The 15,874-nt window shown below is 46.5% G+C and overlaps 1 protein-coding gene across 2 annotated transcripts in view; it reads right to left on the reverse strand.

The window, feature by feature from the left end:
• Positions 1-978: 978 nt before the first annotated feature.
• KIF7 (kinesin family member 7) overlaps positions 979-15,874 on the reverse strand; it is an 87,823-nt gene continuing 72,927 nt past the window's right edge. For both annotated transcript variants that reach the window (XM_077263491.1, XM_077263490.1), the window contains exons 15-19: positions 14,762-14,977; positions 12,811-13,017; positions 5,022-5,220; positions 3,373-3,537; positions 979-3,299 (exon numbers count right to left, since the gene is read on the reverse strand). In XM_077263491.1, the coding sequence (XP_077119606.1) occupies positions 2,902-3,299; positions 3,373-3,537; positions 5,022-5,220; positions 12,811-13,017; positions 14,762-14,977 (1,185 nt within the window). In that variant the 3' untranslated portion in view covers positions 979-2,901. The remainder of the gene's footprint in view (positions 3,300-3,372; positions 3,538-5,021; positions 5,221-12,810; positions 13,018-14,761; positions 14,978-15,874) is intronic.

Below are 15,874 nucleotides of genomic sequence, written 5' to 3' on the forward strand. Positions count from 1 at the left end.
AGTATGTGGCCACGTTCACATGGCAGTATTCAGGATGAGCTTTTTTTTTTTTTAACAGAATCTATTGAATGGTTATGGGTGAGACTATGCAGTGGAGACTGGTGACATGCTGTGGCTTGAAAATACGCACCGCGGGTGAGTTTACACAGCATCAAATAGAAGCACAGTGGGAATAGGATTTCTATAAATCCCATCCACTGAGCTTTAAAGTTTGAACGCAGCGGTTTGGACGCAACACAGGTGAGCGGTTTCCAAAACGCTGCTATTCCGGATCATGGGAATGTACCCTGATGCGTTTTCTGCAGATTTGAAACAAAGGAGAATACACAGAAAAAAACAAAGCAAAAATGCAATAGTGAAACAAGATTGTTATTGCTTATTTTGGTGCAAAGCCCTGCAGAAAACATGCAGTTAAAAAGCTGCAGAAAAAACCATAATATGTACGATGTGTGCGAATACGCAGGGCTGTGGAGTTGGTAAGCCAAACCTCCGACTCCTCAATTTTCCTGACTCCGACTCCACAGCACTGCTCCCTACTGAGCATGTACATAAAGTGCAGCACAGATTCATCTCAACTAAAGGCCTAGATCCTTAGATCAGGAACAGAACAGACATTAATAGGAAGTTTTACAACTTTACAAAGTTAAGAAAAAATTTACAGCACATCCTGCACTGAACCTAATTTATTATATAAATTTAGGAGTCGGTCCATTTTATACCGACTCGTTCTCCGACGCGACAAAAACGGACACCGACTCCACAGCCCTGAGAATACGAACTAAAAGCTCCATATGTTCCTTTAGATATTAGTGGCAGAGGAAGTAAAACAGGGTCACACCTTTCAGCCTTTTCATCTCATCCCCAGGCCGATTTTCAATTATTTTTTTTCTCTGAAACACCATAGATTGTCACAGAAAACCACAATTTAGGAACCAGTCTCTGATTCATGCTGCTCATGGTACTGGCCCCGTGGTTGAAGAACAACACATAAATCCATATTTTAAACAGTAGTTTATTGTATTACAAAAATATAAAAAATGTATGTACAAAAGTAAAAATGATATCTGTACACAAACTACAATTGCTGCATAGCCAGGAAAGATCTATACTTTACATGATCTACTGTAGATTCTTTTTAGTGTTATTCGGAAAGTGGAATGTGACTTGTATGTGTCCAATGGAGAAACTGGAGGTAGCCAATGTGTTACGTGAAACTTAATTAAGGCAATGCATTAACCAAGATCTAGTGGGGAATTGCGGTTTAAGGCACTGGATTATAATTAACAAAAAAATAAATGAATGTCTCAACTGTAAAAAGTACGACAAAACATTTACGTTACACTATCCCTGTGGTATTAATGTACAGTGTAAAGACCTGCACTATCTGCAGGTAGCCAATAAGTAAGGCTGCTCACACCGCAGTAAAAAGGGGGCATTTTAGTGCCATGTATTGATGCGTTCTGCGATCCCTCCAGGGCCCACTGAACAGACACCAATCAGTATACTATGGCGATAAACTGATTCAATAAAACAGGAGATGTCGGGGTATTTTCCTGCATTAGCTTCCACAAGGAGCATTTGTTCTTTCAAAGTAAAACTATAAACCAAGCTAAAAATGTAGCCTATAATTTGATGACAGGTACATGTGGCGGCCCGTCTGTTGCTTTGAATTGCTCCTGCTGTTAAAAACCTGTGGTTCTGTATCCTCCAATGGCACAGATGTCACCATGCAACCAACAGTAAAACCATAGATGTAATAGAGGAACAAGCCAGCTCACCAAAACAGCCTATTTTATTCCAAAGCACTTTGTTGTATACAAGTGATGCCCATCAACACATTTCTGGTGCACACCTTTAAAGAAGCACTCCTCCCATCAAAGTTTTATCCTCTGAATACATTGCAATCACCATATTTTACAGCACTGTGTACTAATTGCTTATTTTGCCTTTCAACCCAGCTAATTCATCTCTTTTTTCTGCTCTATGTAGAAACAGGAGGTCTCTTGCCACTGCGTTTATCATTCCCCCCTGTAACTCCTGACCCAGCTGCTCCACTTCTCCCCCTGCCAGGGACTTTTGCAGTTATGACTCATACAGGAAAAATTGACCTCCTGTTTCTACATAGAGCTTAGAAGGATTCAGCTAGTCAGTTTTTAATCATGTGATGTCATAGACCTAATGGAAACAGAAGAATTAACTGAGTAGAAAGGTAAAACTAGCAATTGTAAGTACACAGTGCTATATAATACGATGATTAGAATATATTAAGAGGATAAGGCTGGGTTCACATTACGTTATAGGCATCCGTTGGACTACGTTACACCGCGGTGTAACACAGTCCGTTAACGCCGCCATAATGTCCTATGTCGGACGCATCGCTAGCGCACGTCCACAATGGGTGTGCGCTAGTGATGTGCCGTCATTGAGTGACGGACCCTGGGACACGGGCTGCAGCGTTTCCAGGTCCATCACTGCTAGCGCAGATAGAGCTAGCAGATGCTCTATCTGCACTAGCGCAATGACATATCGGCACTTGCGTTAACAGCCGCCCGTTAACGCATATGTTGAACGGGCTGCTATTAACGCAATATGAACCTGGCCTAACAATTTTGATGGGAGTGCTTCTTAAAGCTAAAGATTTTATCCGTTGAGCTTGATCACTTTCTACTATACGAAAACCACAGATACCTTGTAAATGCACCAATAAGTGCTTTTCCCATGGGAGAAGTCCATAATGATCACACCGTTACACTAGGCAAACTGTACCTCTGAAGAGTGGGTAACTATAGATGACTTGATACAACACACTCCCTACACAGTAAGTAATAAGTGCTACACTGCACTTCGTAGATCTGTACACTATCACCGCAGCTGGTAAGTGAGAGTACACTGGGTATAGGTCTAAAGTGGGTTTTTCCGGACATCAATCATCTCAACATTAGACATGAAAGGCATGACACTTATGTTACATCTCCGAACATCTCTCCGAGTTTTGGGATGGTACATAGCAGGTCTCTGACAAACACCTTCACTTTGCTGTACCACTCTGGTGTTCACGGTGTCCATCACTGTTTCTTGACGCCTGAGATCCTCCAGAGCAGCTTGTTCTTCAGAAGGCAGAGAGGATCGTCTCCATGTGGGAGGTAATGGATAATGTATCAAATCGTCCCTGGGCCTCAGGTTTCGGTCAGGAGCGGGAGGTTGATTATTTAGATCTGAAGCAACATTATTTTGCTTTTCTGCGGATCCAATTAAGGAAACTGTGACACTGGGAAGAGCTCGCCCATCACCTACAGTCACTGGAGACAACAACATATGTGTGAGCATGATATTAACACCAAAAGTCACATCAAGCTTCAAGAAATCGCTTACTTTTCCCATGAGTTCCTTGAGGATTAAGAGGAGGAACAGTCATTTTGTTTAATCTTTGACTCAGCTCTTGGTGTGCCCACATATACCAGCCAAGCTCCTTCTCAAGTGTCTGTATTCTACCTTCATATTGTCTCCTGCTTCCAGCCAGTCCCTCACCCATTTGGTCTGAAAAGGTAAAAACAAAATGAATATAAACATCTGGCAAAAATTAAGTGACCACTGCAAAATGTTTAATTTGTTTCTCTTTATAGCTACATTTTTGAGTAAAATGTAAATTGTTCATTTATTCTATAAACTTCTGACAACATGTCTCCGAATTTTCAAGCAATACAGTGTTTTTTTCTGAAAAAGAAAAATGGTCAAAATTAAAAAAAACAACAACCCAGTGCTTTCAGACCTCAAATAATGCAAAGAAAACAAGTTCATAATCATTTAGAAACAACAATACTAATGTTTTAACTCAGGAAGAGTTCCGAAATCAATATTTTGTGGAATAACCATGATTGCATGTGTCTTGGCATGCTTTCCACCAGTCTTTCACACTGCTCCTGCAGTTCTTCTTTGTTTGATGGCTTGTTGTGACTATCCATCATCCTCTTGATCACATTCCAGAGGTTTTCAATGGGGTTAAGGCCTGGAGTTTGGGCTACTCATGACAGGGTTTATATATCATTATCTTATCTTGGACAGGAATCATAATTAAAAACATAAAACTTTAATCACCATGCACAAGAGACTAAGGCACAAAAATGTCACTTTTTCTACTTTATCATCATCTTTCTTGCTATTCAGATACAGGTCTGATGAAGACCCCATGTGATATAGGAAACTCCGACCTGCAGGGTCCTTACTATGGTTCTACCTATGACAATGTCTGTTACTGCAGAAATTAAATGGTTGATAAGACATTGCCTCCTCTAACAAAATTGCTGAAGGGGTTGTCTCAACCCAGACATCTGTCTTGATTCTTTAAAATCTCACAGGTGGTCATCTGGATAATTTTTTTTTGTAACGTGAGTAAACACACTAATATGTTTATATATTAAAGGAATTGCCCAGTAAATACAAGTTATCACCTATCCAAAGAATAAGCAATAACTTCCTGATCGGTGGGGTTCCCATTGCTAGAACAGACACAGATCAGCAAATTTGTGAATTTTTATTCCTGAATAGGCACATCTATCCCAGTCACAAAATGGCGATGCAGATTGAACACCCGATCACCGCTCGATTAATCTCCTTTGAGGCTGCTGTAAAAACACACTGTAATGCTTGGCAGCCCCATAGCGAATGGAAAGCGCAGCGGTTGAGCGCGTGCACTGCTGCTCCGTTGTAATGGGGATTAAAGTTCTGCCGACTGATGCAGATACAAGCGGTCAGATCCCCACCGGTCTATAGGTTGGCATTAATTCTGCAGATAGGCGATTTAATCTTCTAAACTGTAAACTACCTTTCATATTCATGTCATATTTTACAGTTATAGTAATTAATACTCATTAATATTGTTTAGTAATCAAGGAAAAAAATATTTGCACAATTGTAGGAGGGGAAAAAGATCCAGGAACTATTGCAAAATAAGCACAAATGGCATAAGTGGTTTTTAAAAATAACCCAGGGTCTGTGCCAAGCACTGACGAGGATGTGCTCACCTTGACACTGTTTCAGCAGGAGTTGTATGTTGCGCTCATGCTCCTGTTGCTGCAGGGTAAGCTGGCGATCCATTTCTAAGCGCTGTCGTTCCAATGCAACCTCAAGCCAGTATACCAGGCGCTGCTGCTCCTCCAACTTCATTTCCAGTTCTGAGAAAGAAATCTGTAATTTGTGTTCCTCTTCGCGCAATGTAACTACCTGTAGAAAACCAAATGTAACCAAGAAGGGAACATCAACCTTGAGTATTGGTATTTCCTTTATCAGGCGGGTATGCTCTGCAATCCGCCAGAAAAACCACTTCATTAATCAATAAAAACAAATACCTTATGCAATTGTAAAAACGACCAGTTGTTCACATGCTCAACCTTTGGAGCTTCTTTTATCAGCTTCAGTTTTCCAGACACACGAAGAAGTTAAAAGAAGTGACCTGATCAATCTTCAGGTTGCTTCTGATTGGAAGATGCTCACTAATTTATACAGTACAAGCAAAATAAAAAATGCTGGCGGCGAAAACGACCAAAAAGATAATGCAAAAGAAGCTTCAGGAAAAGAAATGCTGGTGTTTCCTGAAGTGTCTTGTGTATGCACATACCCTAATGCTGTTGTTAGCCTAAAGCAGTACCACTGAAAGGGATGTCCACCTTATTTGCTGTATGAAGCATGACTTAAAGTGAGCCTGACCCCTGATACATGCTGTCTAATCCGTGGGCAACATGTATCAGACACTGTTTGAGCAATTTCAGCCAGGTGTCTGACTCTGAAACACTGGAGTGTTTCAGAGAAAAACATACTTTTAATAGCCGCTGCGGACAGAGCCGTGTGGCAGACTAGTTGTGTCCCCGTTGACTTCTCCCCCACCCACCCCCCCAGTGACTGACAGGTCTCTGCCTACATGCGCATATAGGCAGGGACCTGTCAGTGTCCGCAGGACGGGAAAAGCCGCTGGAAACTCAACTGTCGGACTAGTATGCCGCACAGCTCAGTCCCCGGCAGCTATTAAAAGTATGACTTTCTCTGAAGAGCCGCAGAATCAATAATACCTGGCTGAGCTCACGCAGCCTGTGTCTGATACTTGCTGCCCATGGATTCTCGCATTCTCTTTAAAATGATAACCATAAATCGATCAGGAAATTATTAATACTTGTCTCACCTTTGGCCAACTTATAGATAGGCCAGAAAACACAATCATTAACTGTTCTAGTTCCACGGCTCCTACCAATTCTGACAACACAAATAGGTCTCCGCTGACTGGAGACCTTATGTTAGTTTTCATAACCTGAGTAATACTGCTCCATTAAAACTCACTTTGACAGCGGGAATCAGTGGTGTGCCCAACTGATTACAATACAACAAGTCAGTAAAAAGCTTTACTTTGGACCTCTGTCCTGAAAAAAGGAGATTTTTGTGTACTCACCGTAAAATCTCTTTCTCTTAGCCTCTAATTGGGGGACACAGGACCATGGGTGTTATGCTGCTGTCCACTAGGAGGTGACACTATGCATAATCTGAAAAAGATTAACTGTGGCTCCTCCTGTGCAGTATACACCCCTGGACGGCATCAGCCTTCTCCAGTTTTGTGCAAAAGCAGTAGGAGGAACGTAACATGAATAACATAATTATGCCTGTAAGAAGGCAACTATGTAACATGAATAACATAATTATGCCTGTAAGAAGGCAACTATGTACGAGCTCAAGAAAACAATATGAGAACTCAACAGTTACAACGGCCCGGAAAGGGCAACAGGGTGGGAGCTGTGTCCCCCAATTAGAGGCTAAGAGAAAGAGATTTTACGGTGAGTACACAAAAATCTCCTTTACTCTGTCGCCTCATTGGGGGACACAGGACCATGGGACGTCCTAAAGCAGTCCCTGGGTGGGAAGCAATGGACGAATATTGTGCAGACAGGCCCCTATACTTAGGGCACCGCCGCCTGCAGGACACATCTACCCAGGCTCGCGTCCGCTGAGGACTGGGTATGAACCCTGTAGTGTTTAGTAAACGTGTGTAAGCTAGTCCAAGTGGCCGCCTTACACACTTGTTGTGCCGAAGCCTGGTGCCGAATGGCCCAGGAGGCCCCTACCGCCCGTGTAGAGTGTGCCGTAATACCGGCTGGAAGAGGAGAATTCTTAAGGCGGTAGGCCTCTTGCATGGTGGATTTGATCCACCTGGCAAGGGTAGCTTTGGAAGCTGGCAGACCCTTGTGGCCGCCTTCCGGAAGGAGGAAAAGAGAATCAGACCTCCGGAAGGACGCAGTCCTAGACACGTATATACGCAATGCCCTGACAAGGTCAAGCGTATGCAGAGCCTTCTCCACTCTATGAACCGGAACCGGACAAAGGGATGGTAGTGAAATTTCCTCATTGAGGTGGAAGTCGGACACAACCTTCGTAAGGAAGGATGGGACCGTACGAAGAACTACCTTGTCCTGGTGAAAAGCCAGGAAGGGCCGTCTGCAGGAGAGTGCTGTCAGTTCAGACACCCTGCGTAGCGAGGTGATTGCCACCAGGAAAACCACCTTCTGGGAAAGAAGGCGGAGCGGGACCTCCTTAAGGGGTTCGAAGGGTGGTTCCTGCAATGCTGTCAGGACCAGGTTGAGGTCCCACGTTTCTAGTGGTCGTCTGTAGGGGGGAACCAATCGGGAAACCCCCTGAAGGTAAGTCCTTACTTGCGGCTTGGTAGCAATGCGCCTTTGAAAAAGCACTGAGAGGGCTGACACCTGGCTCTTAAGCGAGCCCAATGACAGCCTGGCCCCCAGAACTGATTGGAGAAAACCAAGTACTTTGGGTAGGGAATAAGGGAGTGGAATCTGGCCACGAGATTCGCACCAGGTAAAGAAAGCTTTCCAGGTACGGTAATAAATCTTGGCAAAGGCTGGTTTCCGTGCTCTGATCATGGTTCCAATGACGTCCGTCAAGAGCCCTGCCTGGGTTAGAACCCAGGTCTCAAGGGCCACGCCGTCAAATTGAGAGCCCCTGAGTTCTGGTGGTAGAACGGGCCTTGTGACAGAAGATCGTGGCGGTCGGGGAGACGCCAGGGGGCGTCTGCTGTGAGTTGTAAGATGTCGGCGTACCATGTGCGTCTGGGCCAGTCCGGTACAATTAGGATGGTTGGAACTCCCTCTTGTTTGATCTTCCTCAACACTCTGGATATCAGGGGGAGAGGTGGAAAAATATACAGAAGCTGGAACTGGGTCCAGTCCTGAACCAGAGCGTCTGCTCCGAGTGACCGCGGATCGTGTGTTCTGGCCATGAAGTTGGAGACCTTGGCATTGAAGTGGGATGCCATTAGGTCCACATCTGGGGTCCCCCAGCGGAGACAGATCTGTTGAAAAATTTCAGGATGGAGAGACCACTCTCCCGAGTCTATTCCTTGTCGGCTGAGGAAGTCTGCTTCCCAGTTGTCCACACCCGGAATGTGGACCGCCGAAAGAACCGACCCTGTGTCCTCCGCCCAGCGGAGGATGTGTGACACTTCTCGCATCGCCTGGGTACTGCGGGTCCCCCCTTGGTGATTCACATATGCCACAGCCGTGGCATTGTCCGACTGTATTCTGATGTGAGAGGCTGCCAGTAAGTGATGGAAGGCCCTCAATGCCAGAAGGATGGCACGAATTTCCAGGATGTTGATGGGCATGGTCGCTTCCACTGGGGACCACTTGCCCTGTGCCCTGTGGTGTAGGTGCACCGCACCCCAACCCGTCAGGCTCGCGTCGGTGGTCAGAACCTTCCATTGACCTGTAAGAAAGGATTTCCCCTTTGCTAGCGAGGTTGGCTTGAGCCACCAGTGCAGGGACCTCCTGGTTGACAACGTTAGCTGGAACTCCCTGTCAAGAGAAAAGGGATTCCTGTCCCAGAACTTGAGAATGGCTAGTTGGAGAGGTCTGAGGTGAAACTGGGCAAATGGGACAGCTTCTATGGCTGCTGCCATCTTGCCGAGGACTCTCATGGCAAACCGGAGAGATCGAGGGGGTTTGTGGAGGAGGGTGCGAACTGCTAGTCGGAGAGCCAGTGCCTTGTCCTTGGGAAGGAGCACTAGACCCCTGGAGGTGTTGAATAACATTCCCAGGAAGGTCAGGGACTGACTCGGGGTTGGTGATTACTTTTGTAGGTTGATTAACCAGCCCATGCGACTGAGTATCGGTTGTGATTGAGACGCTGAGCTCGCAGTCCTTGAAGGTGGGAGCCTTGATGAGTAGATCGTCCAGGTATGGAACAACTACTATGCCTCTGGAGTGCAGGACGTCCATGGTGGCTGCCATGACCTTGGTGAACACTCTGGGAGCCGTGGCGAGTCCAAAAGGGAGAGCCACGAATTGGTAGTGGTCCTGGCCTATTGCGAACCTGAGAAACCTCTGATGGGCCGGTGCAATGGGTATATGCAGGTATGCGTCTTGTATGTCTATGGAGGCGAGATATTCTCCCTTCTCCATGGACGCAATGATGGACCGAAGGGACTCCATGCGGAAATGACGGACCCGTACATATTTGTTGAGCTGTTTTAGGTTTAGTATGGGCCGTACGCTGCCTCCTTTCTTGGGAACTACGAACAGATTGGAGTAGAACCCTCGGAAGCGGTCGGTCGTGGGTACCGGTACTATGACTCCTGCTTGAAAAAGCGAGGGGACCGCTTGGTGGTAGGCACGAGCCTTGGCTGGCGGTTTTGGGGGGACAGAGAGGAAGAATCGGTCCGGTGGGTTGGAGGTGAAGTCTATTTTGTATCCGGAAGACACTAGTTCCATGACCCACCTGTCTTCTGTAATAGGCAGCCAGACTTGATGAAAGAGTAAAAGTCGGCCGCCTACTGGTGTGGTGTCTTCCGGAGTCCGTGAGTCATGATGAGGAGAAAGTCTGAGATTTTCCTTCTCTGGGCTTAGGCTGGTCTGCTTTTGACTGCCAGGTCTTGTCCGACCTTTGCGTCGATCGTGAGTTGTCCCTGCGTGGGGAACGGTTACGATTTTGTGCTGGACGCGAGACGGACCAGCCGGAGGAATTCCAAAAGGATCGGAATCGAGTTTGGTTACGCTTCTTGTAAGTGCGTTTAGGTTTCAGTTGGGGAAGAGAAGTACTCTTACCCCCGGTGGCGTTGGATATCATAGTGTCCAACTGTTCACCGAAAAGTCTCCCACTGAGGTAGGGGAGGTGCGTGAGGGACTTCTTTGAGGCTGCGTCCGCTTTCCATTCCCGCAGCCAGAGGATACGCCGAATCGTGATGGCGTTTGATGCTATCCCCGCTACTCCCCTTGCTGAATCCAGAGCTGCATGGAGCATGTAGTCTGCTACAACTGCTATTTGAACCGCTTGGTCCGACAGCTCAGGAGCGGATGCTTGGAGAGCTTGTAAATTCTTTGCTCAGGCCAGGATGGCCTTGGCAGCCCAAACTGAGGCGAACGCGGGAGCCAGGGTTGCCCCTGCTGCCTCGAAAATTGAACGAGCCATGCGTTCTACCTGCCGGTCTGCGGCTTCCCTGAGGGTTGAGCTATCCGGCAGTGAAAGGAGGGTCTGTGCTGCTAGCCTAGAGACTGGGGGGTCCACTTCAGGTGGATCTGTCCATTCCTTGGTGTCCTTCTGTGGGAAGGGGTACCTCGCCTCCAGATATTTGCGATTAGCGAATATTTTCCTCAGGCTGTGAGAGCTGCTTTTTAAGGATCGCCTTAAACTCTGGGTGGTTAGAGAAAACCTTAGGCGGCTTCAGAGGTCCTTCAAAGGAAATCTTATGTTCTGGGGCCTCTGGTGGCGGATCAGAAATGTCCAGCACCCGATGGATGGATGAAATTATGTCCTCAACTAGCGCTGTATTGCTAGGTCGCAGATGCCTTCCGAATCCTGTGTATCACTGAGGCGTCTCCTGCTGAGTGGGCTGGGGAGGAGGCCTTCTCTGGTCGGGGATTGCGGAGATCAGCATTGTCTGTCCCTGGAATGGGACGGTCTAGATGACCTGGAGCTACGGTGTCTCTCCCTAGAGGGGGATGACCGTGTGCTATGAGATGACGCAGATGGACTTGATCTATGGGTCCGCTTGCGTCCTGACCTAGACGTGGATGTGCCAGGGTCATCTTGTTCCTGAGTCAAGCTCTCCCTTTGCTGGGTAACGGTCATAGCCGGGGCATGACCCTGCAGAGCCTGAAGCAATGTGGAGGTTAGGTTATCTATAGACTGCGTCATAGATTGCGATATCTGAGTAGCCCATTCCGGCGTGGCATTAGACACCGAGGCATTGGCAGGGGCTTCTTGGGGCTCTGACACATTAGTTTGTATACAGTTCTGGTTCTGACAATGCGGGTACGTGCTACTACTGGGGAGAGCGGTCCCGCAGGCTGTGCAGAATGCATAATAGCAGTTCTGCCTGGTTCTCTTGGACCTTGAGCCCGGCATAGTGCACAGAGTGCAGAAGTGCTTCCAGCAGAGGACCTTACAGGGGTAGAGAAACCTATAGGGGAGCCTTATAGGTAATATGGATTCACAGCTGAGTAAAAAACCCAGCTGTGATCTTACCCCACCAGTGTGCCCCTAGGTCCAGCGCCGAAGATCCACAGTCCTGTGCCCCCCGGAGACTGGCTGCCTGGTCCTGGTCCTGCAGACCGGGAGATGCAGGGTTAATCTGCAGCCGAAAATGGCTGCTGAGACAGAGAGGAAAGGAGGAGAAGGGGGCGGAGAGCTGGAAAAAGGCGGCAAGGCTGTGTAAAAACGCGCCCTTTCTGTCTCGATCCACCCCCTTTAGGACCCTGTAGAGTGTCATATTTGTCATCCGGGGGGCGGGCCGGGGGGCGGAGAGGAGGCGGCAGCTTCAGCTAGGCCGAAGCCGGGGCCTAAATTAGATGCCTGAGGCCCAGAGGCGCTCCAGGCCGGCGCGAAAGTCCGGGAGGGGGTCGGATCTGAAACGGACCCCTCCGGATTTAAAGGCAGGATGGTGGTGGGGCTATAAGCGGAAGGGGGAGCCCGGTAGGGGTCTCCCTGAGGCAGTATAGAGCTGGTGCTGCCGCAGAGACAGGGGCGCAGGGAGCCCTGTGTCTGTATGTGCCATGCCTGCCTGCCTGCACTCCCCCCGGCCCCAACAGGAGCCCACAGCTGGGCTGGGGTCCCTGGATGCAGGCGCAGTGTGCTGGCCCATTGCTGGGAGCTGTAGAATGCTGCCTGTACAGGCCCTACCTGAGGTGTCTCAACCTAATACCCCCAGAGGGGGATTAGGGAGGGTGCTGTTGTCACACCTTCAGGGGCCTTTATCCTCGCCTCGACCTCAACCCAGAAACCAAAAGGAATTGGGGAAGGAGGGGGGGGTCTAGACTTCGAACCAGCACCCGAGGGACTGGGGAAGGAGCAACATGGGGAATAGCCATCTCTACTTCAACTGGGCACCCCATAATAGGGGGCCGAGGAAGGAGCCATGCCGGGAGTCTCACAGGAGACCCTCTTTTCTTCATCTGTAATCCCGTCGGAAAAAACGGAGTAAAAATCTTTTAGGTGTGCCTCCTATGCGACACTAAGCAAAAACTGGAGAAGGCTGATGCCGTCCAGGGGTGTATACTGCACAGGAGGAGCCACAGTTAATCTTTTTCAGATTATGCATAGTGTCGCCTCCTAGTGGACAGCAGCATAACACCCATGGTCCTGTGTCCCCCAATGAGGCGACAGAGTAAATTGAAATAAGTCTTGAATAAAAGGACGCAGTACTGCTACTTCAGTCTGGATCAGTAAGACAGACACTAGACTCTAAAATTAAAAAAATTTAAGACATCCCATTGACATTCTCTTACTCTCTGAAACATGGCGTGGAAAGACAGCAATGCATACCTTGTCAAAATATTTACACAGAAGAGCCCGAGTTTCTGAGGACGACAGATAACTGAGCTTTGCCATCAGGTTCATCTCACACTGGGAGAGAAGGCTGGCGGAGGCACGGAGAACCCGCTGTCTGCGAGTAATGGATTCATTCTTGTATTCAATCGCAGCATCAAGAGCTTCTATGGCCTCATCCAGCTGGAAAAGAATCCGCTCTTCCTAAGCGGGGAGAAGCGAGAGGCGTCACAGAAAGTAGCAGAGAATGACAAGTGTTAGAGTCTTGCTCTAATCAATATTACGGTTCTGTTTGTCACGTTTAATAAAGCATGCTTCTAAGAATTTATATTACAATGAATAGAAATACGTAAATGACTACGTGGTTTGCCTGCTATAGACAATCATGTTTTGCGAGAGGAGTTCCTTCACAATAAGCTAATTACAGGTTGTCCCTTTAAGACCCCTAACACCAGCTAAAATCTGTGGGGGAACTTGGCATCAAATCTTTAACTTTCCTGCTGCGCCACCACAGGGGACATGAAGCATTACACAGAGCCTACTGTACACAGTTTTTCTCTCCAGGAATACATGATTCCTAACTATCAGTGTTCTTTATTTATTTTTGACACAAACAGACAAAAATGCCCTAAGAGCCATTATTTGTACTAAATGTCCAACTGGAGGTCTGTATGTGGGGGAGACAGGGCAAAAACTTAGAACAAGGATGAACTCTCATCACCATACAATAAGAGAAAAAAAGAATGGACCTACCGGTAGCAAAACATTTTTGTCTCCCTGGTCATAGCATCATGGACATGAAATTACTTGTTTTAAAAGGTAATTTCAAATCTCAGAAAGACAGAAGAGTCTGGGAATATAAACTGATGACGACCTTTGACAGCCTTACTGCAGGAATGAATGTGTCACATGGATTCATGTCTTTTTACATCAACTAAGGAATTTGCTCTTCAGACCTTCTGGGGTCATCACAACACAGAACTAGACCTATTCAGAGGACCATAAAACATTAAGACTTCCTTATTTATGAACTGTTTCAATATCTATCCCTCTCACAATGATAATTCTGCTTCACGTCACTTGTCTTATCTGTTGACTTCTTTCTCTCTGTGCTGTGTTGTGTATAAGTATGTGATTCTTCAGAATTTGCATTAGTCTTTGCCTGATGAAGAGACCTGAGTAGCCTCGAAAGCTTGCAATTTGTTACCATCTTTTCAGTTAGCCATTAAAAGGTATCAACCACTAAGGACTCTCACGTCTAAATATTTTTCTAAGAGCCATTGTGTTCTAACAATTAATGTTGAGACAGGAATTTTTGTACAATTGACATCCATCACTTATTCACAGGACAGGTAATAAATGTCTGATCGATGGGTTTTCCACTGCTGAAACCGTAACGTGGATGTGGACATTAAAGAAGTGGGACCCTGTGTAAGAACAGTATATGGATGCTAGTAATCCAATAGCTCTTCATATGTCAGCCCTTTATGTGTTTACTGCTTTGGAGGTGAAAATCGGCCCCTTTAACTATTGGGCCCTGGTGCAGCGGCTCAGGTTGCAGAAAGGATATGTCTGGGTCAACATTCATTAGAATGACGTTTTAGAATTCTCCACTCCTCACTACAAAACCTCGCTGATACTCCATGCAAAACCTATGGGACTTATTAAAACAGCTGAATATATCTGTTTCCGCCGACAACCTAGACACTGACTGAAGCATCTCAGCGAGCTCATCTGCCACTCTCCTATGCTGTGGCCATGCAGCGAGCGGGACCATGGTACCTGGGTGGTCTCCATTATAGTAATCAATGGGTGTTTCAGCAATGAAGTCCCCAGCAATCAGACATTTAACACTTATGCCGCGGATAGGTGATAAATGTCAACTTTAAGAGAATTTCTTGAAAAGGCCAAAATAAAACCCCACATAACATTTATTGAAGAAAATCACCTCCGCAGAAAGCAGGCTCCCTTGGCGCAGCTTTTCATCTATGTCCACTCTCTGCTTTAACAGCAGCTCTTTCTCATGTCTCAGATTGTCGATTTCATCTCGTATATGCTGCTGGTCACAAGCGCTGCCCTGGCGAAGCTGTCCACTCTTTTCCGACAACTCCTTCTCTAAATCTTCAATGCGGCTTGACACCCTGACGATATCATTGCTCAGAGCCTAAAAGTGGCAGAACAGGCTCATCAACATAATTACGTAACAGTACAATTTATTTGCAGAAAAGAACTACCTTTATAGCATAAAGTAACAACACTATAATTGTCAGACATGCAGAAAACATGGGGTGAATTTTTCAAGTACATGGAAGTGTCAGAAATGTACAGCAGCAATTATTCCTACAACTCAGGTCAATGCAATGTGTTTTTTTTAATATAACTGATGACTTGCACCTAGTACTTTCACAATCAATGCTTCTCATCTTGTTTTTGTCAGGCTTGTAGTTCCTTATTTTTCAGTTACATGACTGACAGCACAAAGGCAATGCACATGTAACAGTGAGGAGAAACGCAGATACAAAACTAGGGTAATGACCCCCATACACATTACGCTCATCCAAATCCACTTATTCAGCGGGAGTGGATGACTAAGCTGTATAGGGGCAATCAAAGCACCTCTCAAGCTTTTTTTTTATTATTTCATCGTTGGAGTGGTATCACTAGAGCATATTCCCTGCCCCTGGTAAAATACTTACCAGCTGCTGTCTCCCGAGTCTTGCTGGCCCAGCAAATACTGGAGCAATCTGGCTATTACAACCAGCAGAAGACAACTGGAGTGATGCTAAGAACAGGAGATGGCGGCTGGTAAGTGTTTTACTTAAGGCAGGGAACTTCCATTAGCGATACTACTTTGGCAGTGAAATATATTAAAAAAATGAGGGCACTGTGCTTTAAACTATCCACTGATGGATAATGTTGGGGAGCTTGATCTTTGAGTCCTCAAGGGAGAGGTGTCTGGCATTGACCTTTTCTGATTTCCCCATTTAAAGCACATACCTGTTTTAACTTTCTAGTCTTGACAGTTGTTCATTAGTTAACCCCTTCATGACCCAGCCTATTT

This window comes from Ranitomeya variabilis, chromosome 5 (genome assembly GCF_051348905.1).
Source record: "Ranitomeya variabilis isolate aRanVar5 chromosome 5, aRanVar5.hap1, whole genome shotgun sequence".
Lineage (NCBI taxonomy): Eukaryota > Metazoa > Chordata > Amphibia > Anura > Dendrobatidae > Ranitomeya > Ranitomeya variabilis.